The sequence below is a fragment of the Nesoenas mayeri genome (genome assembly GCF_963082525.1).
Source record: "Nesoenas mayeri genome assembly, chromosome: 2".
Classification (NCBI taxonomy): Eukaryota; Metazoa; Chordata; class Aves; order Columbiformes; family Columbidae; genus Nesoenas; species Nesoenas mayeri.
Window position 1 is genome coordinate 13,641,439 of NC_137543.1, and position 26,546 is coordinate 13,667,984.

General features: G+C 42.5%; 1 protein-coding gene across 1 annotated transcript in view; it reads right to left on the reverse strand.

Annotated features, from left to right (window-relative positions):
• Window positions 1-25,377, reverse strand: part of FER1L6 (fer-1 like family member 6) — a gene marked incomplete at both ends in the record, with an annotated part of 70,756 nt that extends 45,379 nt beyond the window's left edge. The window contains 13 exons of the mRNA XM_080339631.1: window positions 649-829; window positions 2,603-2,711; window positions 6,361-6,710; window positions 7,748-7,940; window positions 9,541-9,727; window positions 11,317-11,473; window positions 13,267-13,345; window positions 17,690-17,752; window positions 18,656-18,787; window positions 18,883-18,937; window positions 20,302-20,428; window positions 23,947-24,029; window positions 25,241-25,377. Coding sequence (XP_080195757.1) covers window positions 649-829; window positions 2,603-2,711; window positions 6,361-6,710; window positions 7,748-7,940; window positions 9,541-9,727; window positions 11,317-11,473; window positions 13,267-13,345; window positions 17,690-17,752; window positions 18,656-18,787; window positions 18,883-18,937; window positions 20,302-20,428; window positions 23,947-24,029; window positions 25,241-25,377 — 1,853 coding nt within the window. The remainder of the gene's footprint in view (window positions 1-648; window positions 830-2,602; window positions 2,712-6,360; window positions 6,711-7,747; window positions 7,941-9,540; window positions 9,728-11,316; window positions 11,474-13,266; window positions 13,346-17,689; window positions 17,753-18,655; window positions 18,788-18,882; window positions 18,938-20,301; window positions 20,429-23,946; window positions 24,030-25,240) is intronic.
• Between the last annotated feature and the right edge of the window lie 1,169 nt (window positions 25,378-26,546).

The following is a 26,546-nucleotide window of genomic DNA, read 5'->3' on the forward strand; positions in this document are numbered from 1 at the left end:
CTGTCTACCAAAGCAACAAAGAAAATATTTCTTTTTTTAGCATCTTTGAAATGAATTAAACATTTACACTTCTGTTAATAAACAAGGCCATTTAGAAGAACTATTCTGCATATTTTCATCCATCGATCCATTCTTTTTGTCAAGGACTATTTCCTCCTACTTCTGTTATTATTTGCTGTTTAAGTCTATATCTCTAATTATTAGCTGTCGAAAGTGTTCTGGGAAGCTGACTTTGTCTTGACCAGTTTTCAATATTTTTGATGTGTTATTCTGCTTCTGGAGCTGGTCACTGGGTGGATGTTATTTGTGATCAGAGCATGGGACCCTAATCCAAGGATATCACTGAAGGAGTTGCAGTTCTCTACAGATTTCCAATGCATATTTGGTGTAACACAGTCCCTTCAGAAACACCAGAAGTTCAAGAGCCCATGGGACCAAGAACAGAATATAAGTGTAAAATGGCTCAGAGTCCGTTCACTTCAGTGAAGCCTGGAAAATTTACTGTTGTGAAAGAGGTAATTGAGGATTTGAAAGACTCAATTCCACACAACATGTTTAATGCTGCCAGGATTCATTAATGAGTCCCATGGTATTACAAAATAGGAACCAGAGTCCTGCAGGATAAGCTTTTCAAACACCGATCCTCACCTGTTCCCACCTGTAATCAGTGGCTTCTCAGGGGGTGTGGTGGATATCAGGGGTACTCCAAGGTCATGAGTAATTTCATCCTCCCCCTCATGTAGTAGAGTTTCTTCCGCTTCTCCATCACGCGTCTTCTTTTTCCCTCCAGCTCCTGCTGACACCCCATCAGCAATACTTCCAAAGTTACCTAGAGACACATGGTTACAAGTGAAGACATGACTAGCTTGGAGGTGGCAAACATGAATGAGGTTTAAAAAAAAGAGAAAAAACAGTCATAGCAGTGGAAAGTCTTTGTCCCCTCCTGCTCATTACCTGTTCCGCTCATACCACAGTTTGTAAAGGTCCTGACAGGTTATGTCAGTCCCAATGGCTTTCCAGACTCCAGGACAGTGCTTCCTTACCTGCCCTATGTGCTATATACCTAGAATACTAGCGCCATCACTTAGATCCTCTGGTTACTGGCCCTCAGGATCTTCTGCTTTTGCTAAAGAAATTCAGAAGCTAAACAATGCTGCTGTAGATATTTCTAAACCCAGGAGCCCCGATATGTGTTTGATTTACACAGGAAATATGTCTTCTTTACAACATATGGATGGACATTTCAAAGTTTGATCTCAGAGGCACTAAAGCTCTTTTTCAGAGAAGAAAATTTTGCATAGTGGCACTGCAGAGTTAGTAATAACAATGCTTTGAGGTTCCAGATTCAAGCCTAATGCCAAACAACTCTTGTAATGATACAGCCATCTTCTCTGATATAATTTTGGCTTAAAGGGCAATTATCAGAACTGAGAAAGAGGTGCATCCATCAGACTCATAATTACAAACTTTATTAGAGTCAGACAGAAAATATTCCCTGCAGGAGAAGGAAGTGCTGAATCATCCCATACAATCTCCTGATCTGGACTCTTCGTTCAGCCTTTCATGTAAATAGTGGCCATATGCCAAACTTGGATCCAATTTCAACTGCACAAGTAGCTGGGAGATATTCAGGTGCAAAGTTCAGAGCCAGGTTCATCTTTAGTATTAATTCAGACAAGAATCACTATAATTTCTTGCCCAACTATACAAACGACCTTCTTGTCATTCCTAGCTCAGCTTCCTGGTAAGTTTCAGTGCGAATCAATATCCCTGATCAATTGCCCTGTTTGCCACAGACATCCCTCCCTGCACACATAGGCTTACAGCTGAGCACACTCAGGTACACAAGCATGAAGATGGGAAGAGTCAGGGTGCTACTGTGCGCTTGGACTCTAAGAGGAGCTAGTAGAGAGATAAGCAAACCCCTGCAAGGGAAAGAAGACCTATACAAACTCCTTTCTTAAGGGGAATTTCTTCTGCTTTGAAAACATCCAGTCAATATTCATGAAAATGTCTTCATGGTCTCTTTATTTTGCTCCCAGAGAAAATTCAGCTCCACCACGAGGAGGTTCCTCACACAGTACAGTCCTGCTTTACTCAGGAAGAGGACAGGACTTACCAGGTGGATCTTAGAGGACAAGCTGGTACATGCATTTTGGAGCTTGGCTGTACATCACCCCCATGTCAACCCTCGCAGACCCACATGTAGCTCAAAGAAATTGGCCAAGAGGGTCCACATGGGTCCTCCCTGCAAAGGGGCTCCCTCACAGCCAAGGTCTAATTGCAATGGGCACCACAGAATGAACTCTGCCCTGAGGTAAATTATTTGAGTTGGGTCTCCCAAAAGATTAGGAGGCTAAACACTGGGTGAGTTGTTCTATATATTGACTGGGAGGATTTGTAGTAACACAGGGCATCTCGGAGTAGAGACAGCTATGCATCAGTACGACCAGTTTGACCACTACCCAGAGAGTTCAATTCAAATGTTTAAGCCCTGCTCTGAAGCTGACTCCTGAGCCCTAAGACACAGCTGTCAATAGCACGGAGCATCCATTTGCTTCTGAGACTCCCTCTCTGCTTTGGAGAAGCTTAACACACTTACCAACGGAAACCTCAAAGGTTATTGGCCTGTCCCCAACCTTCCTATCAATCATTGTGGCTTCGAAAAATGTCCCAAAGAGGAGGAATTCCTCAAATTTCTCTTCATAGATCTATTGGAGAAGGAGGAGGCAGAAAAAAGAAAATTACATTTATTTTACCTTCTACTCTTTTTTACAGCACAGAGAAGTATTTATAAATAACAGCTGTGTTACCGTTGTAGATCTATCAGTCTGAGGTGGTCAGCACGGCACAATTCGTAGGAAGAAATAGTATCTCTTCTCTGAGAAATGGATATGGTTGGGAAAAGAGATAAACCTCTGTGATTTTGGTCTTGTCAATATTGTCCAGTTATATCATGGCCAATTACATAAAAGTCATTACCCTTCACTTCATACTCTGCTTCACCAGTAGCTGTTATTAAATGGTTTCAGTATCTTCACATACTCTTATACCATCATTCAAACCACACATCTATGGCAGTTCAAGGGCCCTTTTAGTACAACAGAAACAAAATACTGCCACCCTGAGAGAAGTCATTTAGCAGTGAATACAGCAGTAGTGTTCCCTTGCATTGCAATAGTAAATACTGCATCCTAACACACCCAGGCAGGGGAGTTCTTGTCCAGCTTTGCTTTCCCCAGGGATGACTTTAACCTACTGCCCATGTGTTTGGGCTATCAAGACTTTGACCTTGCTCAGGGACACTCAGCAGTCAGTGATGCCGGTAAGATTTCTGGCATCCACGTCTTATTAGGCAGCAGCCCTGTGCAAAAGCCTATTGAAACCGAGCAGTCCTTGTTTGTTTGTTTGTTTGTTTGTTTGTTTTGGTGTGGGTGTGTGTGTGTGTTGGGTTTTTTTTCCTGCTGTGCCTTAAGCTATAGGCCCAAAAGTGGGTTTCAGGGGATGAGAGGGCTGTGGTCCTCCACTTCTTGCCTTCCCCAGCAGCACAGCACAGAAATCAGTAACCCTGTTTTCAGCTTATTGCAGACCTTGGAAGCACAGGAACCAAAGGGTCTTGGTGCATCAGCATACCCTGAAAAGTGTGACAATGCTTTGTGGAGTTTTAAGGCACTGTTTGCCTCTGTTTAAAACTATTGGAGCCCCAGCATCTGCTTATCCTTGGCACAAACTCTCACTGAAGGAAGGCTAACACCTCTAAAGCTCTTGGGTCATTAACAAAACAAGCTATTAGTCCCAAATCAACACCAAACTCAAAGAAGATAAATTTTGTGGTTTGAGTTCTCCCCAGATATACACCCTGGTTGCCACAGTCTCCCCAAGGCAAACCCTACTGATTTCACAGCACGGACACCAGTGTGCTAAAGTCCATTAGGCAAGATCAGTACTAGCTTCTTTTGCAACAGAGTGAGGCAATGAATAAAATATCAGCTGAATATTTATTTCCCAGACTTTCGCAAAGCAGAAACAGCTTTTGACACAGCCCATGACCTCTTCATTTTAAAAAACCTCTGCTATACACAGTAAAGGAGCATAGGTCTCCAGTGAAAGGATTAGCAGCATCACATATCACAGCTAACAGCACAAACAGATTGCAGCTGCAGAGTAGCTTTAGCTTCCCTGTGCCTTGATTGTTTTCAGCATGAGCCCAGAGCACAAAGTGGCTAATAAAGCTGAGGCTCAGAGGCTACAACACACACATCTATCTCCCATTATAAAGAAAGAATATTGCAAAAGTTTAACATCTTCTTGCTGCTGGAATAGGTCAATAAAGTTGGGCTGCGGGGCTAGGTAATTTGCCTCTGTTGTCTCAGAGGCACTATGAGACATTTTTCACCTTATTTATAATGTCTCCAGTTGCTGCTTTTTCTTTCAGAGAGTTTTAATACAATTACTGTATCTATCGTAGCATGAAATATTGCTGAATGTCAAAAGCAAAATGCTATCAAGTATTATTTTTTTACCTTTTACTCATTCTATATTTGAAACTGAGGCACAGTGGCCAGAAATAAATCCTTATTACTACTATTAATATTTACTGGTGTTACCACAGGGTTTGTTCCTCTACCTGGAGTATTTAGCTAGCTCATAAGACCATAGTACTTGAGCTGCTCACAATAATGGATTTTTTCCATACAAAGGAAAATCTATATGGAAATAAATTTCTCATGTCACCTCTGTTACAATCTTTAGAGAAGAACTAATGAACAGAAGCAATTTACAACTGCATGAGTATGTAAAGCAAGACCAGGACACAGGTTCACACAACTGGTTTGAATTACTCATGCCATTTCTCTGCTAACACATGCCTTGACTTGCTCCAGCTAACCCTCATGCTGGCAATAACATGGCACAGGCCAAGGGAGAGCACCTGTCAAGGCTAGGCCTCAGGATCAAAGAACAATCTCTCTTGTCCTGTTTACTTGTACAGAAGGAGTCAAAAGACCAAGAATCAGATCTGATAAAGGACACAAGTGCCTTAAGCACTGAGGTGGTAGGCCCACTACAAAAGCCAAAATTTTGATTAGTGACATACTGAAGTGGAAATAAAATTGATTATGAGACTATTTTTTCTTCCTATAGAGTGCAGAGGAGGGCAATGAAGCTGGTGAGGGGCCTGGAGCACAAGTCTGATGAGGAGCAGTTGAGGGAACTGGGGCTGTTCAGCCTGGAGAAAAGGAGGCTGAGGGGAGACCTTATCACTGTTTACAACTACCTGAAAGGAGGTTGTAGCATGGAGGGGGTTGGTCTCTTCTCCCAAGTAACAAGTGATAGGATGAGACAAAATAGCCTCAATTTGTGCCAGGGGAGGTTTAGATTGGATATCAGGAAAAAATTCTTCATGGAAAGGGTTGTCAGGCATTGGAACAGGCTGCCCAGGGAAGTGGTGGAGTCACCATCCCTGGAGGTGTTTAAAAGGCATTTAGACAAGGTTCTTAGGGACATGGTTTAGTGCTAGAGTTAGGCTATGGTTGGACTCGATGATCCTGAGGGTCTCCTTCAACTGAAATGATTCTATTATTCTATTTATGGGGTAATAAAAAAAAATGAGCTTGCATATGTACCAACATGTTGTTGCTTCCAGACAGTGATGTGACAGAGCAGAGAATCCAAGTGTTGACTCAGTACCTAAACCCACATGCCCTGCCACAACTGTACAACCTTCTCAAAACATCATAGCACAGATCTTCCTATGATGTATCTCAGTATAACAGGTGAAGTTAGGAAAGCAATACCAGTTAACACCAGTTGTGGCTGGACGCAATTTGCAGGCCCTCTCCTAAAGAGATCAGCAATCTAAAACTACATTGCCAATGCAGGATTAAAGCAGGAGAATCAAACAGGCTGGGCTCTATCCTTCTGCACTTGTAAAAATTCTGCACCAGTGATTCCCTCCTGCCTTCAATTGACAACTATCAATTTTCGCAAATGAATGCAGAAAATCAGACTTGATCATTACCAGCTGCCTCCACCAGCTTTCTGCCATTTAGCAGATATTACATCATGTAAGTTTCTAGTAGGAGCACGTGGGTGCAGCTCGTGTAGAAGGGGCAATAGAAGAGGAGGCTAAGTTTTATGGAAACCAAGTCCTACTCGAGAGTTTTTATGAGTTACAGGTGCACACTAATGCTCCATTTGCATTGCATTATTGTGGGAAGGTCCCAAGACTATAGAGCCACAGAGAAGCTATCAAAGGCACATAAAAGCAGTATTACATGGTCTGAACTCAAATACACACATTGGTCCTATCCTTGGAGATTTAGGGGCAAATGTCAATCAATCTCTTAATATCATACCAACCTCTGAAGGCACATCAAATGGCTCAACTTCCACTTCGGTTGAGTTCATCTTATCTGAAGGAGAAACTGACTTTCGATCCTCTCCTGCTTTCTCAGTTCTGTCTTTTCCTTTGGGGGCTTTGAAGTCTTTATCTTTAGATGGAAATTTTATATCCTTGATAAAACTTGAAAACTTCGGCTCACGGGCTCCTCCTGAAAGTATCTCCACAGCAATCTCAATGAAGAGACGTCCCCTGAAGGAGACACCTTCTCCAAAACCTTCATTGAGCTCTTGGTGGTCATCCATGAGGCTGTGATTCCTGGGTGAGCCATAGAGATTGATCCAGGCAGGCCCAAAAGTAGGCAAAAACCCTGGAGATAAAACACATTTTATGACATTAGGTGTTAGCATGCTCTCCTCACTGTCTGCTGCACTGTCTGTGCCTCTCGCACACCAGGATCCAAACATTGACCCATTTCTATGCAGGTGAGGACCACTTCATACAGAGCACTGTTTGCAGGGCAAACTTTAGACACCAAGGAGCCTCCACCAGTACTCAAACAGGGACTCTGCCAATACGAAGCTCTTTTTCAGAAGGTATTCATACCACATGTGCTGGGACATAAGGTCTATTATATGTCTTAAGAAAAAAAGGTTGGTCCCACAGACTGGGTGCTGGAGCATGGTGGGAAAGGAATGGAGGCCTTCTCACCTTGTCCAAACTGTTCCCAGATTCATGCCACTACCTATCTTATACGATTTGTCTTTTATTTTCTGATTAAGGATTTAGATACATATTTGAATTGCCAAGTTTAAGGAGTTATTTTGAGTTTGCTGAGCTGTGGTAACGGAACACGTTCCACACTTAGATCACACAGTATAAATAAGTTTGTACATGTAGGCTCAAACATCAGTGAAAAGATGTCAGACAGTGAACTTTGCCTCAAATATATGAGGACAAACACACTAGCCTATGGTACCTCCTTGAGCAGTCATAACACCTAGCTGAGCCCTACCTCAATAATTTGCTCTTAACGAGTACATCAAAAACACAAGCCTGATCTGCCCATGATTTGCATTTTGTGTTTTCATTGCCAGGCAGAAACTGGCACAAACTATGAATTTACATCAGTCATCTCTAATGGACTAAGGCAGACAATTGTCAGGGTCAAAAAGAAGGTACCATATTATGGAGCAGCCCTGTAACAAGAAAGGCAATGGCAGACCACCATGCACAAAGCACAACTTCAAAGGAAGCAAGAGAAGGTCTTTCAGAACCAAAAAAAAAAAAAGTGGATGTTCACTTGAGTGCTGTACATCTCTAGAACGGGATAAGTCAGAGCCCAGATCTCAAGCAAGTAGATTTTACAGTAAAAGGATGTTCTGGAACAGACATTTTCCCACTTGCCTTTGTCACCGTCTTGTTCATTTGATATTTTCTTCAAGTCAATGAAGTGCGTGGCTAAGGCCACATCATTCATGCTACCTTCATCCCAGACCTGGATTTTGACTCTTCGGCATAGTGGTGGGAACATTTCCTTGAAGATAATCTGTTCATGCCACACTGGATCTGCACAGTTCTTTTGCACTGTTGTGCGTCCCTGAAATGAAAGCCCAGCAAATTTAGCCCCAAAGGGGTGAGGTTGTACAGAATGGCAATAAGTATAGCACACATCGTGCTTGGCAATATCTCTCCAGATATCCTATCTTGAAAGTACTTCAGCTTTTCTATTAGCTTGTTTATTTTCCCCTCCACATCTAATAAAAGACCACATTATGTCTAAAGAATTCTCACCTGTACACAGCCAAGCCTGGAATAAGATCTTATTCTTCAGAGCCCTTATGCACAAAACTTATCTGTGAAGCCAGACTTCGGCATTTCTGCTACGAACTGCACACCTTCAAATGGCTTTTGAAATATCTGGGTAGTAGTAATGCAGGGCTGTTTGTCTTATAAAAGATGAAATTCATTACAGCTGCCAGGATACATGTACCAATGGAATTACCTTAAATGAAGCAATTTATATAGTAGAAAATATGATTACTGTGACTCGCATTCTGAGCACATGCCTGTGTTCTAGGGGTGTAGGGACTGGAGCCTGAAGGAGCTGACAGGACTGTGTCAAAGTCTGTGCAGACACAGGGCTGTGTCAGGACTTCGGCTTTCACATTTGGTGGGGAAAATTGAGTCATAAAACCCACTAATTATACCTCTAAACCCATATTTTACACACCATCATGCAAACTCACACCAGTGACCTATTCTTATGTCTTCTTCAGCTGTCTTCTAAACCTAAAGTAGCTGCATGCATTTGACCATTATAACCCATATTAGTTTGAGATTTAGTACTCTGCAATTTGGATTCACAACAAAACATGAAATAAGCACCAAAGGCCCCATTGTTATGCCTGAAACATCTGTAAAGGACTAAGTGGAGTTCTCCCTAAGGCTTCCTACCACAGAGAAAGCATTGCTGGCTTACAATCATTTCCAGTCTGATTTTTTCCCTGTTAACACCACCAATCAAGACACGCTCCCTGACATGGCGTTTCATGGGTGTACCCCAGAGGAAGCAGGCCCCTGGACCTCCTCTGTGCCCCTCTTCCACCAAAGTCAGAAGGTCCCTCTCAGCATCTCTCTGCAGCACCAGGTTTTATGTTGAAGGAACTCCGGGAGCAATGAAGCCAGGAAACACCAAGCCAAGAGTCTACTTAGATGCTTCCTCTTCTGCTACCCATAGAGAAGCTATAGGGGTCCTGAGTTACAGCAGCGTAATTAAGAAGTCAATACACAGCCCTAAAATACAGATTGAACCATCTTTACTGATTCCAGGCCTGTTTCCTTTCTTTTTTTCAGTCTTAGGAGACCAGAACATAGCACTTACCTAATATCACACTGGGTAATTCACTGTCTTGTAACTTGGTGTTTTAGTGAGAAATCTACAGACTTCTCTTTCCCCTCCTGCTGTCTGACTCGAGCCTACTACTGTGAGGCTGATATTAGATCAGGTGGCATTTAATGTTTCCATCACTTTGTTCCTGCATAATTTAAGAACTGAAAATTTTCTTTCTGATGGAAGACACATGTCTTTTACTTAATTTATGTAACTATAAGTTAAAGGATATCAGCATAATCGCCTGCCTGTAGCATAGCTAATAGGAAAGAAGGCCTACAGTTGTGATCAAGAGGATCCCAATTACCATTTGACCTGCAAACATGACCACCACATAGGGATCCACAAGGTCCTTACTGTCGCCTATGAATGCTTTGGTAACATTGGCCATGATGCTAGAGTTGATCTTTGGAAGTCCTTCTGCTTTGTAAATTCTCACATAAAATCTGGCCCATGGTCTTTCAGATGGAAAGCCTTTGGGGATCAAGAGGTTCCTGAAAGAAAACAGAGGCCATTTCCTTAAAATTGAAAACTCAGACAATGTGGTGATATTCTAAAATTGTTATCTCAAGTTAGCTTGTGTCTTGAGAAGACACAAAAAGGTATATTAATTTGTTTCTGCATCTAAATCAAAACATATTCTGGTTACCATGAGAAAATGATACCTCATTATGCAGTAAATACGTCTATGTGATATAGAACCACAAAAGCACAAAACACATAGTGAACTCTGGAAGTCATCTGCTCCAAAGCCTGCTCAAAATAGGTCTGGTTAGATTAGGCTGCTCAGGACCTTCTCCAGTAAATTCTGAATATCTCCAATGATGGAGATTCCCCACTGTCTCTGGGGCCTTGTTACGTTTGACCACCTTTGAGGTAACAAAAATTCTTTTTCAGGGTCTAGAGAACAAATGTTATGAGGAGTGGCTGAGAGAAATGGGGCTGTTTAGCCTGGAGAAAAGGAGGCTGAGGGGAAGTCTTATCATTCTCTACAACTACATTAAAGGAGGTTGTAGAGAGGGAGGGTGTTGGTCTCTTCTCCCAAATAACAAGTGATAGGACAAGAGGAAATGACCTCAAGTTGTGTAGGGGAGGTTTAAATTGGATATTAGGAAAAAGTTATTCACTGAAAATGCTGTCAAGCATTGGAACAGGCTGCCCAGGGAAGTGGTGGAGTCACCATCCCTGGAGGTGTTTAAAATACATGTAGATGTAGTGCTTAAGGACATGGTTTAGAGATGGATTTGGCAGTGTGAAGTTAAAGGTTAGACCTGATGATCCTCAGGGTCTCTTCCAACATAAATGATTCTATGATTCTATAGCTGTTCTGAAATTCCCTTGTTCTAATATGTGTCCAGAGCCTCACATCCTCTACTCTTTCCAGACTCTTTTCAGAGATGCATACTGGGCAGTTGAGTGGTTGAAGACAGCAGTATGATCCCCCTTTAATCTGCTTCTCTCAAGGCTCAAGAAACCAACCTTCACACACACACACACACATTTCCCTGTAGACCACATGCTCCAGCTCTCCATCATCTGGGTGGCTCTCTATGGACATGGTCCATTACGTCAGTACCAACCAGAAACATTGCTCCTGTAAAATTTAAAGTATGCTAGCAGCATACTTTACCACCCTGAACTTCTGTATTTTACAAGGAGAATGCTAATGCATTTGAGTTTATTTAAGGATATGGAGAATATCCATGCACACACAACTGACAGCAATAGCTTTTCCTCATTTTTTTTCTTTTCGGAAACATTTAACTGGTTTCAGATCAATAAACCTTCTGTCAGAGATAATCTGGCACTTAGCCACAGAGCATGGTCAACTCTTTCAACTGCAGAGAAGTGACCTAACATACCCTTCAATTTAGTTGAAAGGATTGTAAAAACTCACTTTGAGCACATTAAAATTAGTTGAAAGGACTGTAAAAACTCTCTTTGAGCACATCAGAACAGCCAGGTGTATGATACTGTCCTGCTGTTAACCCTGAGTTAGCAAGGAAAGGACTAGAAGGAGACCATAGGACTTTAGAGGTACTCAATAAAAAAGGAAGCAGTAAAGAAGAAAATATTGGAATACTTTTCAATCTGCTCCTCAGTATCAGCTGTTTTCTGTGTGGCTTGCACTGAGTCACCTTTCCCAGTCACACTGATGTCACACTTCAGATATCCCTTGGTTCCTGTCCGAATGTCAGCAGGGTCTGTGAGAAGGGCCCACTTGTCACAAAACTGATGACCTGAAAGATGGACAAACTTAAACACTCAAATAAAGCATGCAAAATACGCAAGCACTTTTCTTCTTCTCTCCTCTCCCAGAAAAAAAGCATTGCCAACAAAATTTGTGCTTCCAGGAGGACCATGTGCAAGCACATCTGTTTATCAGACACACTTGGAGGGTCCGAAGTGTTGTGTGACCAAAAAGGCAAATGAAAGGATTGATCTAGAGTGGTTACTGAGGTCAATGACTAAAGATCAGTGGAAAGTTGAGTGACATTCAGCAGCTGAATTAAACTTGCTGCTTTACGAGGAAAGGCCACGTATTTTGATGAGAGCTGTTTGAAAATCTCAGTACTGTCTGGCAGCAGAACCCTCACTAGAAGCTGTGGCCAGGTGTTACACTGGCAGCCAGGGGAGGGAGGGAGGGAAGAAGGTGGGAAGGAGGGAAGGAGGGAAGGAAGGAGGGAAGGAAGGAGGGGGGGAAGGAGGGGGGGAAGGAAGGAGGGAAGGAGGGAGGAAAGGAAAGGAAAGGGGAAAGGAAAGGGGAAAGGAAAGGGGAAAGGAAAGGGGAAAGGAAAGGGGAAAGGAAAGGGGAAAGGAAAGGGGAAAGGAAAGGGGAAAGGAAAGGGGAAAGGAAAGGGGAAAGGAAAGGGGAAAGGAAAGGGGAAAGGAAAGGAAAGGAAAGGAAAGGAAAGGAAAGGAAAGGAAAGGAAAGGAAAGGAAAGGAAAGGAAAGGAAGGTGGCCATCAGAGGAAGAACAAGTCAAAAGCAGTTTCGGCTTCATCTTTCCAGTGGTAAAATGCACAAGATGATTCACCCACAGCAGCCCTTGCTGCATCCCTGCTTGAGCAACTTTCCTTGAGCAAGGTCCTTAAACCTTACATTAAGTCCTTGGCCATCACTTTGGGTGTGTAAAGGAGTGGGAGGGAGAGATCAGGATGTATCAGGGATATGATGAACCCTCAGACACCACCCTCCTGTAGAAATGTGAGCAGGAAATAAAGGACAGAATTCAGAGACTAAGGAAGTCTGAGTTTGGACATAGACTGCTCACTTCAGTCAGGCTATTTCTCTCTACTGACTCTTGCAGGAGCCCTGAAGAGAGGGTGGCCTGAATGACTCGACACTTTTGCTCTAACTGGGTGAGCTCTATAGCAAGTGGCCTAAATATGCTTGTTCCCAAAGACTAAGAAGAGATCAGGTCCTTGAGGAATTAGAGAAGAGAGAAAGATACTTGTGGATGGTTGTAAAAACGGTCCAAAAAGAGGTAGGTGAGCTTTTCTTAGCTTCGTATTTCAGAAAGCACAAGACAGCTCTGATGAGAGCAGGTCAAATGGACCCATGGTTGCCTCTTTGTCATCTCCTTCTTCTCTTTTCCATTACTGTCTGCTCCTCCTCTCATCTCGCGAGCTCCTTACTGTTCTTTCCGTGCTCCATCCCGCTCTCCCTCCCCTGCTTCTACCCCAACACACGTAGCAGAGTTTTGAATGCTCTGTAACAAATGAGTGGAGTTGGGTTTTGTAGAGTATTCAGCTGCCGACTCTGACCCCTTAAAGAAAAGTCGTCCTTGATAAGTGCTTCCCACCAATGGGCAGATTCCCAAGCTGCTTTCAGTGTTGAGTCTTTTTCCAAAAATTTGGCTGATGCTCTGGTATCCAAATAGGAAAACAACACTTTCAAAACCTTGTTAAGTTTATCTCTTGGCATAAACCCCAAGTATCTAAGTGAAAAAGCAGCACACCTCCCTCTCCTTTTCTTCCCTGCCTCACATCTCATTTAACAGACAAAAACGGCAGAAAAACGCATCACTTACCTGGCTGAGCATACACTGTCCCCAGGTCTACTTTAAAGGAGCCTATCAGCACACTACCGATCAGTTTATTATGCATAACCTGTTAGAAAAAGAGAGGTTAAAGAATGTCACCATCTTTCTTCCCACTCAGCATAAGAAAGAGCAATCCAAACAAAGATCACATTTGGTTCAGAGGTAATAAGCAGCAACATGAAGCATCACCCAAAATTGGGTGTCCATAGCCACGGCAGATACTGCAAGCATCTGAAATCTGTTCTTCATCCAATATTCTTCCAATTTAGAAACAAATATATTTGTATCCAAGTGGATTTACACAGGTTCATCTCAGGTTCCAGGCTTGTAAAGAGCAGGGATCAGATGGATGTGTCTTCAGAGCAGATGCTGTTGTATTACTTATCCTGGTAGTTTTAAATAAATCACAATGAATATAAACACATGGGACATAACGGGTTTCACAGCAAGCTGCAGAAATCATAACACTTTATGTGAAATAACTGAATTGTCATCAGAACTGAACACACCCAGAGGAGAAAAACTGTTTCTTTGCCACATTTCAATGTGCATTTAAACCAAGAGGCTCGATTCTGAATTACCCCCCCAATATTAATGAAGTCAGATAAGTGATACAGATATAAATCAGATGGCAAGCAGACCCCAGTGAGTCTATGTCCTTATTCTTCCTGACAAATAATTAATTTAATTTAATTCAAATTTAATTGGTTTTCTTTTGTCACAATTCCTGAATCTATATGCTTCTGTGTCTTGCTTTCAAATACATGAATGTGCTTCATTTCACAGGCAATACAGAGGCTAGTGGCATATTCTAAGGGAAGACTGGCTCTCAAACTGTATTTCTCAAAAAACATATCTCACTTCGTTTCAGAATAGCTAAAAAAGGTGAAACCCACTGCCCGTTTGTAGGAAAGTTTCTGAAAATAGGCTGAATTGCCTGGAAAACCTTGACCAAACTGCAAAGAAAAACTAAGCCTCTGGGATTCGAGTCCACAGAAACTAAATCTAAATGTTGGAGCTAAACAACCAAACGTCGGAGAGCATTTTAGGAATCTGAGAGACATCAGACCCTGGCTCTGGAACTACACGTCCTAGATAGGGGTAAAAGACCTCTGTGATTTTGTATTGGATTTGTCATGTGACTTCATTTTGTGAGCTTTTCTTCAAGACGAGGAGAAATCTATTCCAAAGTAAAGGTCGCTGGCACTTCAGTCGAGATCTACCAGAAAATTCAGGCAGTTGCTAGCTGCTACATAACAAACTTCCCCATTAAAGGTCTGGGGCCACTGTCCCCCTATGATTTAGGGATTACATTCAGTTGTTCATAGTAATTCCTCACTTCAACATTGGAGGAGTTTCCAGGGCTGAAAAATCAGAAGTGGACAAAGGAGCAGTTTTATTTTACTCTACTATTAAAGCTTATAAATTAAGCAACCTTCATGTGGGAGAGAAGCCAGAGTGAAGCCAACACTTCATACACTCGTGCTGCTTTTCCTCAGTCCCTGATGCTGCCAGGTCCCATCACAGCACTGCACCCTTGCAGTTGCACATGGGCACATGAAGGTGGGGAAGCTGCCAGGAAAACTGGTGGGTTTCACCCTGAATCCAGGCAAAATTACAGCTTTGGAGGAATTACATGGAAATAGGAGCTTGCCCATATCAGCTGATCCAACATGGGATGGATCAAAGGGGGAAGAAGGCTGTAGCCTTCCTGTAGCCAAAAAAAAAAGGAGTTTCTTTAAGTCCCAGAAACAAAACGAGGATATGCGGTGAGTCCAAGGTGGTGGTGTCTCATTGTTCTTTACATTTTCTCTCCACAGCATGACAGTCTGTTCAGAGAGTGTTAGATGAGTAAACCCTCACTTCTCCATCCATCAGACTGGCTGTGTGAAGTGTGGTGCCCTTGGGTAAATACTCCCTGCGCCCACTGAAACGATGAGGGTTTCCACTCCTTGTAGTGTTTTTAACTGCTGAAGAACTAACTCACTGCTGCTGTTTAGTGCTCTGCATCTTTCTTGGTGCTTTTTTTGTAAGCACATTTTTTCTAATGTAATAAAGTGGTTGAGCATGAACATGAAGATTATAGCAAACACCTCTTCTCTGAGAGGAAGCATCGCATCTATGTTGTACTTAGTTAAAGGTTTGTGTCTTTCCACACTTGATTGACTCTGAAATTTCTTCAGATTTTCTGATTCAGGACAAGCGTGAACACTGTTAAATTGGGGAGTATTTCAATATTTCAGTACTGGAGATACAGGTTTAACATGAAAGCGCCATTGCATTTTTACTACAGTATTACTACAAGGTTGTTGGAATGCAATGGAAGACATTAATGAAGAAAAAAAAATCTATTCATTAGCAGGTGCCAAGATATAGAAAATCTCATTTTCCCCTCAAATGCAGGGTTTGAATACAGCTAGACTAGCTACTGAATTGATGCACAATGACATTAATCTTTTTTTAATATTCTTTGAGCTTCCATATGCAGATGAGTTCATGTTCACAGATTAGGCAAACTCAGTTCATGAAAGATTGCTGCTAATGGAAGCTGCCAATCTTTGTTTCCCCTTCAGTGAGATTCATGCTAAGCAAGTGCTGCAAAACTTTCCATCCTTCAGTGTTTCCTTCACTCCCAGCACACGTATTTCCTCTCTTAATTGTTTCTATTCTCCTGATATATTACATTCTCCAAAACTATGTTGCAAGGTGATGAATCTCTGTTTTCCATAGCATATTTGAGCATTGCACTGGGTTAATTTGTGGTTTAGGGTTTCTTTAAAGTAATTTTTATCTAGAAGACCTATAATTTCTCAGTGTTTGACTGTCACCAGCTATAAATCAAATAAGTTTGCTGAGCTTGACAAAACTATGCAGATTTACACTATGTAGTCCCCCTCCAACACACTCAGAAAGCTGGCACTATCCCCTCCACCACTGGATATATGGAATCATTACCAAAAGAATGTGAGATTGGAAAGACTAGCCATATTTTAGAGAAAAATAACTGTAGTAGTAGTAGCTCACAAGAGTTGAAGCCTCAGTACTGTGCTGACACTAACCATGGTGGGACCAAACAATGTGATTTGAGTCATAACAGTCGGACGACATCTACTCCCACAAGAGATGAGCCAGTGTCAGCCTGTAGTAAACTCTGTCCTCAAGGATAAGTGAAGGTCAGATCTGCAGATACCTTTCATAGGTATGAATTTCACATATTTGAGCTGTGCATGTGATACAGTGGATTTTAACTGGAGCTTAGGATTCAGACCATCAATTTACTACCAGCATTGAAAACCTAGTTGTCCAGCTGGCTGTGTGTAAATAAACAGTTTTTACTTCTGTAGCTGGGAAAAGTCACTTTACTAGCAGCTCAGCAAAGCAAGTACACAGTGAACATCTCCAGGAGGTTTTACACAGATGTTTTCTTACTTCTCTTTACCAATGCCTAGCTCTGTTAAGCACAACCAGCACAGATCCTTTCCTGATGTACATTTTTGCAAATGGACAAAGCACTTCAGGAAAAAAATAACCTTTCTTGTGGTAACAACTCCCTGCTCAGTTCTCTGGCCAATTGGTGGGACCTTTGGGAGTAGAAAAGCAAAAACAGTTCATGAGGGGCTCAGATTATGGTATTTGGAAGTGTTGAAAATATAGAACAGTCCAGAGTCTTGTGAAATCTTTCTTAATTCCTTAGCAGCTCTGCTACATGTGGTGATGAACCTGAGGAGCCTCAGGTAAGATAATTAGCATGACTCCATAGACTTGGCATCCCAAACTGCAAATCATTATCTAAGGCCCTGAGTCAGAGAGCATGTGTGTCTTCCATCAGGCCTGTTCTGAGGTGTCACATAACTTCACTGGGACTTTACTTGCAGCGAGCAGTGGCCGCAGCACTGAACACTTGGAGCCCACTCCCATGCTATTATAGTAGCAACCAGCTGCTGACACACAGGGGCAGCCCAAGAGCTGCTACTGAGGATAAGGTACCTGGATATTTTAGTTAGAAACAGTCATATCTGAGGAACTGACATAAGCCAGAAGTTTTAACTAAGCCAGTTGAAACAAGTAGCAGTTTGAAAATTAGAGACAAGAGGACAATGCTGACAAGTGTTAACTAAGCTGAAGTTTCTCCTTCTACCTTGCAGATTGCCAAGCCAGCAATTATTGTCCCTGAAAATGCACAGTTAATCTTCTTGTAGTGTTATATTCCATTAAAACATTACCGGTTGCATTTCCTCCTTTTCCTTGCCCCTATCATTTCTCTTTCTTATACTTCATGCTGAGTTTATAGCACTCTTGGTACCTAAAAGTATTTCTCTTTTTAATTACATTGAGAAGAATAATTTAAAGTTGAAGTGACATAAACAGCAATGACCTTTACTTACTGAGCTCAGCTTTCCTAGGTACTTACAGAGATGTTGATTATTTTGTCGAACAGGAACACCTGCGGTCCAACAAAGTCAAACACAAAGTACTGTGGGAAAAAAGGAAAAGCAGATTCAGAATCATCCTTGTGCTGGTAGTGAGTGCTATCAGCAACACGGTTTATCATTTTAGGTTGCTACACAGAGCCCCTGTGAGACACTGGGGTTCTGTGGAGGTGGTGGTGGGCACATTTCCCTGCTACCTGGCTTGTGGCTGCCATGGCCCAGGCTTGTTTGCTACTCTTCTCTGTGCACGGCTGCACAGTGCTGACCTCTGCAAATGCCCATGGTGATCGCTCTGCATCAAAGGGTACTGCCAGAAGGGACAGGAGGCACAGGGAAACCCAAAGGAGCAGTTGGGTTTGGGAGTCACTTTGGTCTCATTTTTTACCAGCTGGGAAAAATAAATGTTAAGGAAAAGCTCCCTTATGAGGAAAGGCTGAGGGAGCTGGGGCTCTTTAGCTTGAAGAAGAGGAGACTGAAGGGTGACCTCATTAATGTTGATATATATGTAAAGGGTGAGTGTCACAAGAATGGAGCCAGGCTCTTCTTGATGACAACCAAGGATAGGACAACGGGTAATCGGTACAAACTGGAACACAGGAGGTTCCACTTAAATATGAAAAGAAACTTCTTCACAGTGAGGGTGACAGAACATTGCAACAGGCTGCCCAGGGAGGTTGTGGAATCTCCTCTGGAGACATTCAAAACCCGCCTGGACACCTTCCTGTGTAGCCTCTTCTGGGTGTTCCTGCTCCAGCAGGGGGATTGGACCAGATGATCTTTCGAGGTCGCTTCCAATCCCTAACATTCTGTGATTCTGTGTTTCTGAGACTTCCTTGCTCAGGCATGTGAGTGCTACCAACTTAGTTCATCCCCATTCAAGCTATCAAGTAGTGAAGGACAACCCATAACCATTGAAGAAATTGTCTTCTCCAAGAGAGAGCACCTACCTCATTGTAGAAAGGGGCGTTTGTGCCTTCCTTTACTGTTGTTTGCTTCTTCTCGTCACCTATCTCGATGATCACCACAGGGTCAATGTTCTCACCCACCAGCTGCCTGGCCTCAATGATGGTGATGGCAATCTGTGGGGCACAAGGACATCATGCACACACCTGCGTTCAGGTGCAGCCTGCCTGTGGATTTCACAGGCACATATGGGCAGTCACCCCCTCCTCACCTGGTAGTTCTGGGATTTCATCTCCTCTTCGTGAATTCTGGTCACCAGCTTTGCCCTGTTTAAATGATAAAACAGGTCGTCAGGCATCTCGAGGCAAGAGCTGGTACATGGACACATGTTGGAAAGACTTATGGTTACTAAGACAGCATTATTTATGGCAGGTAGCTTTGTCGTGAACTACTGGACTTGATTTCACCAGCAGTCACATGATAATCACCATCAGGCACATGATAAGTGCCACAGCTTGTGCCAGAGTAATTCCAGCTTTCACAAAGCACAGCACCCAGCGTGTCTGTTAACTTTTCCTATTGCTTCTCATGCAACATGCTGCTCTGCTCTGCACCAGTGCAGCCACACCTGGAGCACTGTGTGCAGTTCTGGGTGCCACAGTATAAAAAAGATATTAAGAAGCTACTAAGGGTGTCCAGAAGAGGGCTACAAAGTTGGGGAAGGGTTTGGAGGGGAAGCCAAACTCACTTGGTTTGTTCAGCTTGGAGGAGACTAGAGGAGACCTCATCATGGTCTACAGCTTCCTCACAAGGGGAGGAGGGAAGGCAGGCACCAAACTCTTCTCTTTAGTGACCAGTGACAGGACTCGAGGGAATGGCAGAAAGATGTGCCAGGGGAGGTTTAGGCTGGACATTGGGAAAAGGTTCTTCACCCAGAGGGTGCTGGAGCACTGGAACAGGCTCCCCAGGGAGGTGTCACTGCCCCAAGCCTGACAGTGTTCAAGAAGAGACTGGACAACATCCTCAGACACATGATGTGAACTGTGGGGTTGTCATGTGCAGGGACAGGAGTTGGACTCGATGATCCTTGTCGGTCCCTTCCAACTCAGGACATTCTGTGATTCCATTGTATGATTCTAACATGAGAAGAGGATGGGAGGTTCTTATCCAGTTCACATGGAAGATTTTGATGTAATTACTCCTTGGATATTATGGGATTTCATACCTAGATTTTAATGACATACCCCTCAGTCTCTTATATACTGGGCAATAGGGAAAAGTTTTGCATCTACACAGACCAGTGCAGCCACGTGTCAGGCATGGGCATTATTGCTCTCATTGATTCCATCAAACCTGATTCCACTCCTCCCTTGTATGAGCAAAACAACTGCACAAACTCTTGGCTATAGAAATTGTTTTCCCCTTTGTCTCATTTTCATTAGCAGCAGAGTTGAGGTTCTCAGTATCCATTTCCATCTCTCCCTGCACTGGATAGCATCTGGTGACAATCTGTCTTGAGCTGATAATATTTTGCTGACAAGTACCTGTCATGTGGGAGAACAGGAGTGAAGTGATCTCTGCTGTCAGCAAATGGATTTCCTGTCAGATGCATTGCCCTAGGGCAATGCCATTCCTGAGAAGGATGGAAAGGTATTTTGGGGGATATTAGGTAAGGTATGCCAAGAAGCACCTTTTCCTCTTTGGGCTTAAGGATCCAAAAATATTGGACAGTTCATCGCTGCTCATTAGATCTTCCTCTTCCTCTTCTTGTCTTCCTAGAGTGTCATGGTGAAGACTTGCACTGTCATCATGATCACCTGGTGAATAAAACAATCAAGAAATTAAAACCCACCTCTGATTTCTACTAGCAAAAAACTAATTTGGAGCAGAGCAGTGAATTAACCAGCATAAACTGAATATTTCATTTATTTTGGTATCACAATTAGAGATACAGTTGTGGTTTGTATTGAGCAGCATTGATTACAGCAGCATCTCAGCTCCTGTGCAAAATCATGTACTATATAAATGGTGACTGTAGCCTCTCTCTTCACGCCATGTGCACCCACAACAGGCACATGTATACTGGTCCTGTTTGACTGTCCCATCTCTCATCTGATAGAAAGACAGTGGGACAAATTATTGCTCTGTTTTGCACGTATTACTTTGCAGTCTGCCATCCATGGTTTGTCATAACAGTCTGACACACTCCAGCCCCTTCCAAATGACCAAAGTGGAGCCTAGCTTAGAAATTATTTCCCAACTTTCCTCTTTGTAGAGATGATGAACTGGAAGATCAAGGACAGAAAAGGAGTTGAAGAGTGTGACTGATGGGATCTCTTGTAGAGAGTTATACTCAGATCAGACAAATTGCTTCCATAAGTGCTTGTTTTTCTTCCTGACCATAAAACGAATCTCAGCAACTAGCTCAGAGGCACACATCTACATTTGGCCAGAGAAGCCCTTCTCACACTGCTCTGCTTTGTCCTCCTGGTCTGACAGAAGTCCTGTCAGCATCTCTGCCCATTGCCGAGCATGTTTGTGTTCAACACCTGCCTTGGTAAGGGAGCTGTGTGTTTTAAGTGAAAGTTTAGAGTTTGGGTGCCTGTAGTTTATTCCAATATTTACATTTACAAGCAAGAAACGTTCAGTGACTCTGGATGTGAGCTATTTCCAGTCTAGAAGCTGTCAAGTGCTACCTGTGGCAGTAACGATAACTTGCCCAACGATACCCAGGGACTTAGGTAACCTTGTGGAGACATCCCTGCATGAAATGAAAGCAAACACATCCAAGTGCATTGTCTGCAACTACTCTGTGGCACTGTCTTCCCACCACAAACTATACAAAGGGTTCTAATAGCACTTCCTTGTCTCTTTGCAATGATACAGTCACTTGAGGAGTGCTGGTAATGGTAGTGAAGAACCATCCACTGTACAGGAAAACTCACTTGGATTTCTACTTACAACTCTCATCAAGTTTGAATGCATCTGTTTATTTTTCATCTGGCTTCCACAAGTTCATGTTCTGAAACAAACTACCAGACGGCTACAGACAGACATGACTTTTGCTTGTGTTGCAAGGCAGCCAGAAGTGAACCAGCTCCAGCCTAGGTGCCCCACTGCCTCCCTAGTGCAGCTCTGTGCCCAAGCTGACATACATGGCCTCTCAATGAAGGTTCATGCACTAGCAATCTCATATACCATATGTGCTCACCGACTGTGCTCTGGCTCTTGTCCAGCCCCCATGTAACACAGGAACGGTGAACCCCTGCAGGCATAGACTGATTATCACCCCTTGAGGCAAAGGCATCTGTCTGTAGTTTTGTATCTGTAGCACAAAGTTCCCATGACTACCCTCCATATCCTGTTTACCCTAGAGCACGATGTTTGATTTTGAGCTTGTAGTACTCTGTATTGTTTGCTTTCAGGCTAAAGCAGATAAAACTTCCCCCCAAGCAGGGACAGGTGTGTGTCAGCATGATGCCCTATCTGGGCCACATTTTGTGAGTTCCATGTTGTTTCTATTGAGCTATGTACTGCTTCCAATGTGTCTTTCTCTTTAAAACTCCATTTTCCTGACATGTTAATATCTGACTTGATATCCTTTTTTCCCCTCAGTAACCATACGTATGTTGCATACAACTGACCAGCAGGAATTATTCCCCTGTGTGGGACAGTCACAGAAAATGCAAGCAGTTTAGTGAGTGACCATGTTCCCCCACTGTACACTTTCCTCATAGATCTCTTAAGCCCAAATCCCAATCAAGACAAGAAAGAAACAGTGATTGTCGTATGTTTGCTAGTTCAGATTCTTCAGTAACAAAGATGCTAATGAAATAGACAAAAATGGAGCATAAGGACCTACATCTATCCAATAATTCAATCACAATCATTTTAAATAAACAGATATTGGAATGCTCACATGAAAGACTGAAGGAAATTACAGTATAGGATATGCTGTAGAGCATGATATATTGTAAGGAACATAAGATAACTTCTAACATGTCTGTAATTAGTAAGAAATTTAATGGTCTTTAGTTTTCTCTGCTCCAAAAGCCCAAATTCCTTACTGTAAGGACCAGAGGAAAATAAGTAGTGCCCATTAGCTAAATAATGCTTATGGCACAAAATATGCATTCCTACTTCTGCCCAACAGTGAGTCAAGACATATATGGCTGGTTTATTACAACACTGTAATTCAAGGTCTGCACTAAACAAATAGTAGTCCATCTATTAAAAATTCCACGAAATGTGATGCATGAGACTGCAGAATAAAACTACAGAAGGTGAATACTTGGTTGTGGTTGAACTACGGATTTTGGTAGATGGGGGAACTGTGGTGATTGATAAGAGAAAAATGGAAGTGGTAGGATGTGTGGGGAAATGTCTCCTTAGCTTGGAAGCCAATGGTGTGTTAAGGGAAAATACTGGATACTCTGCATGTCTTATGGATGCACCCATGTCTGTTAAAAATAATAATAAAAAAAGTAATTATGGAAAAGGAAAAGGAAAAGGAAAAGGAAAAGGAAGGAAAGAGAGAAGAGAGAAGAGAGAAGAGAGAAGAGAGAAGAGAGAAGAGAGAAGAGAGAAGAGAGAAGAGAGAAGAGAGAAGAGAGAAGAGAGAAGAGAGAAGAGAGAAGAGAGAAGAGAGAAGAGAGAAGAGAGAAGAGAGAAGAGAGAAGAGAGAAAAGGAAAAAAGGAAAAAGAAAAAAGGAAAAAGAAAAAAGGAAAAAGAGGAAAAAGGAAGGAAAAGGGAAAAGGGAAAAGGGAAAAGGGAAAAGGGAAAAGGGAAAAGGGAAAAGGGAAAAGGGAAAAGGGAAAAGGGAAAAGAAAAGAAAAGAAAAGAAAAGAAAAGAAAAGAACTGACATACATCTAATAGAGAAGTTGCTACTAAGTAAACTTCCTGGCTTTATCAAGACAGCCCATCCAGCCATCAGAGCCTACTCAGGTTGTGTTCTTATGATTTCTAGAAGAAGCAGACCTTCTGGAGGAGTTACATACCTGTTACGAATTATCTATCTCATATCTTTATGAATTATCTATCTCTAGAGTAGAAAAAAATGTACAAAAATCTGTCATCTCTCTGTGGTGAAAGTCAGGCTGACATTTTTCTTTTACTCTACCAGATACAGCAGTCTGAATTCATGGAATTTGAATGTGAAGTTAATGAAATAGTTAAAGCAAGTTAGGTCTCTGTTTACCTGGGAGTGATAAGGACTTTACTGCCCACTTTATCAATACTAAACCCTAAAACACAATTCAAATGAGTTCTCATGAAATTAGATATAAACCCCCACCTGCTCTTCCCAGTTGCAATATTGATTTATGAGGCCTTACCCAATGCGTCTTTGTTTGCAATAGTCAAGCCTTTCTTGTCTTTTTTCTTCTTCTTCAGCTTCATGCCAGCAAACAATCCCTTTCTGAAAAAGTGAAGGAAAGCAATCAGTGCAAATCTTCAAGCCCTTTTCTGTGCTGGACTCTAATTTAATTCAAGGAGCTGTTAAGAGGGAGATTTGATTTCCAAGAGAGATCATTATATTTTTATTTTCCTTATATTGAAAGCAAACAGCATAAAGCTCTGGTTTTATGCTCCATCTAATTTTGTTTATTTTTAAATTTGGGTGCGTACAGACATATATACTGAGAGAAGAGCCAAAACTTTTCAAACCAAGATAGCAAGAAGAGGCAAAGAAAGGAATTCCAAGATAAGTTTCCAGTCTACTGACTTCCCACACATGTAATTCTTATGCCTATGACAAGATCAGAGATGAAAGCTTCTCAGAAATTACACGTTCCAGATCAAAAGCAGATTTCCCAGAGAATTAAGATAAACATAAAAGCATTTGAGGAAAGTTCCTTGGTGAGGACACCCACTATGTCAGTGGCACATACACCACAACAGCTTTTGCCATTTATTTAGTTTGTTCTCACTCCCAGCAGCAAAGCCATGAACAGAACTGGACAAGGGTTTCTTCTTGAGCTATGTTACCAAGGTGCTTCGGTCCAGCATCAACCCAGCCACCACTGCATGAGGCTTTTCTGCCTCCTGCTTCTTCCTATCCTAGATTAGGGAATTGATCCAGCTTAAAACTGACCATCCCAGTTGAGGCTTAGTGAGGTCATTTTTCAGATCGTGCCTGGCTAAAGAGGCTCTGTAACCTCATTAGGGCTTCCTTATTCCATGAGTTCCATTCAGTTTTAGCCACCACACCTTTCCAGGAGCCTACCATAGTCACCCAGGAACAAGGTGCATTCATGGGGTGAGTTGCAGGCAGGGAAGCATGGCCTCGGTCTGGTTGCCATCACAGGTAAAGCATCTCAAGACATTCAGCAAGGACCCACAGTGCAGTCCTGCTCCTTGGGAAACTGATGGCAAAATTCCCCATGGCCTCGAGGTGGGAAGTACAGCTGCTGAGCTGTGATAAAGCACCTCTCCCAGCAATGGTGCAAGCCCAGGTTGGCTGTTCAGAGGTCTGTGCTGGTGGTCCTTTTCCTATTTTACTCTTCCATTGGTCTTTTAGCTCTTCAGTGAGTAAAGAGAGCAGAGAGAAAGAGCAGCTGTATTTTGTAGAGTTGGTTTTAAAGAGGCGGCGAAAGCTATTATGTCTACAAACGTCATATAGTATCTTGCCCTTGACAAAGGGTCTCCTTCTTCCTCCCATAGCTACCAGTCCCTCCTTCCTGGTTGCCATTCCGCTTCATCCCATCAGACTCTTTGTTTGCCCTATGTTGGGGTCTGGGAGCACCGGTTGTGCAATAGGACACCATCGCTGTTCTGACATTTTGTGAGAACAGATCAAAGTATGACTACAAGATTAATAACTTTCACAGTCTCCAATTCACACCTGGCCTACTGCTCCAACTTCTGCTCTGCCATACCCCAGATCCTAGGCAGGAGGTGATGCACTGCAGAGGAGGAAAGCTGTGGAAAGGAAATGGGACTTCTCCCCCTTGCCCCTGAGCAGGGCTCAGCACAGCATCCATTCTCAGCAATGTGGAAGAGAAACACCACTTTCTGTGTTAAAGTTGTGCCCAGAGAACCATTTTCAACCCAAGGTTCTGGAGATGTGGAAAGCAGCCAGCTGTCCTGCAGTTTCTTCCCTAAGACATTAACATGGGGAATTTAGCACAGCTCTCCTTACATTTTGGAAAGAACTGGCTGATTTTTGTTTATCTTCAAGTTTTTCTTATCTTTTCTTCCTTTTACAAAGTGTGTAGGTTTAAGCCACATGATTCATCACTCAAGAGAGGACTGGAGAGTGGAAATCAAATCGTTGAGCACTAGAGCATTCATTTTAATTTTCCAGGTTTCTAAAGGTTTCTGGATGCTTTAACAATGACCCTTAGAGTCTGCACAGCTTTTCTTGCTGCCAATCAAGGTCTGGTAAAACAGTCACAATAATGAGGGAAATATATGCAGATGTTCTTCCTTAATAGTAAACTGGACAGTGCTTGGAATAGAGGCTGGTGATAATGGACTCTTGGCTTTGAATGTCTGAACTAAAACATGAAAGAAAAAATGGGAAAATATATCAGTAGAACCAAAGCAGGCTTGAGAGGCTATTTTCATTAAATAAAAGCCTGTGGTCTTACCATTTTGAATTAACCAGACCAACCTGACATATACTCAGAAATCCAAAGTCATTGCAAACTATTCACTTGGCTTTATTTGAAGGTGAAAACGTAAACCCCACTGTTGCTGATCTTACCTGCTTGCTGAATTTCATGTTATACAGGGTGTTTCAAAAAGGTAGACCCAATTTTAAGGCAGTTGCAGAGCTACCATCTTGCGAATGACTGAGGCTGGGGCTGTTTGTGTGCTGAGAGAAGCATCTAGCAGTAATCATTTGAAAGTCTATGCCTGGCCCTCTCAAGTTTCATTCATACGTTGTGGAGATATAGTGATTTCAAATGTGGTCTATCTTTTTGAAATACCC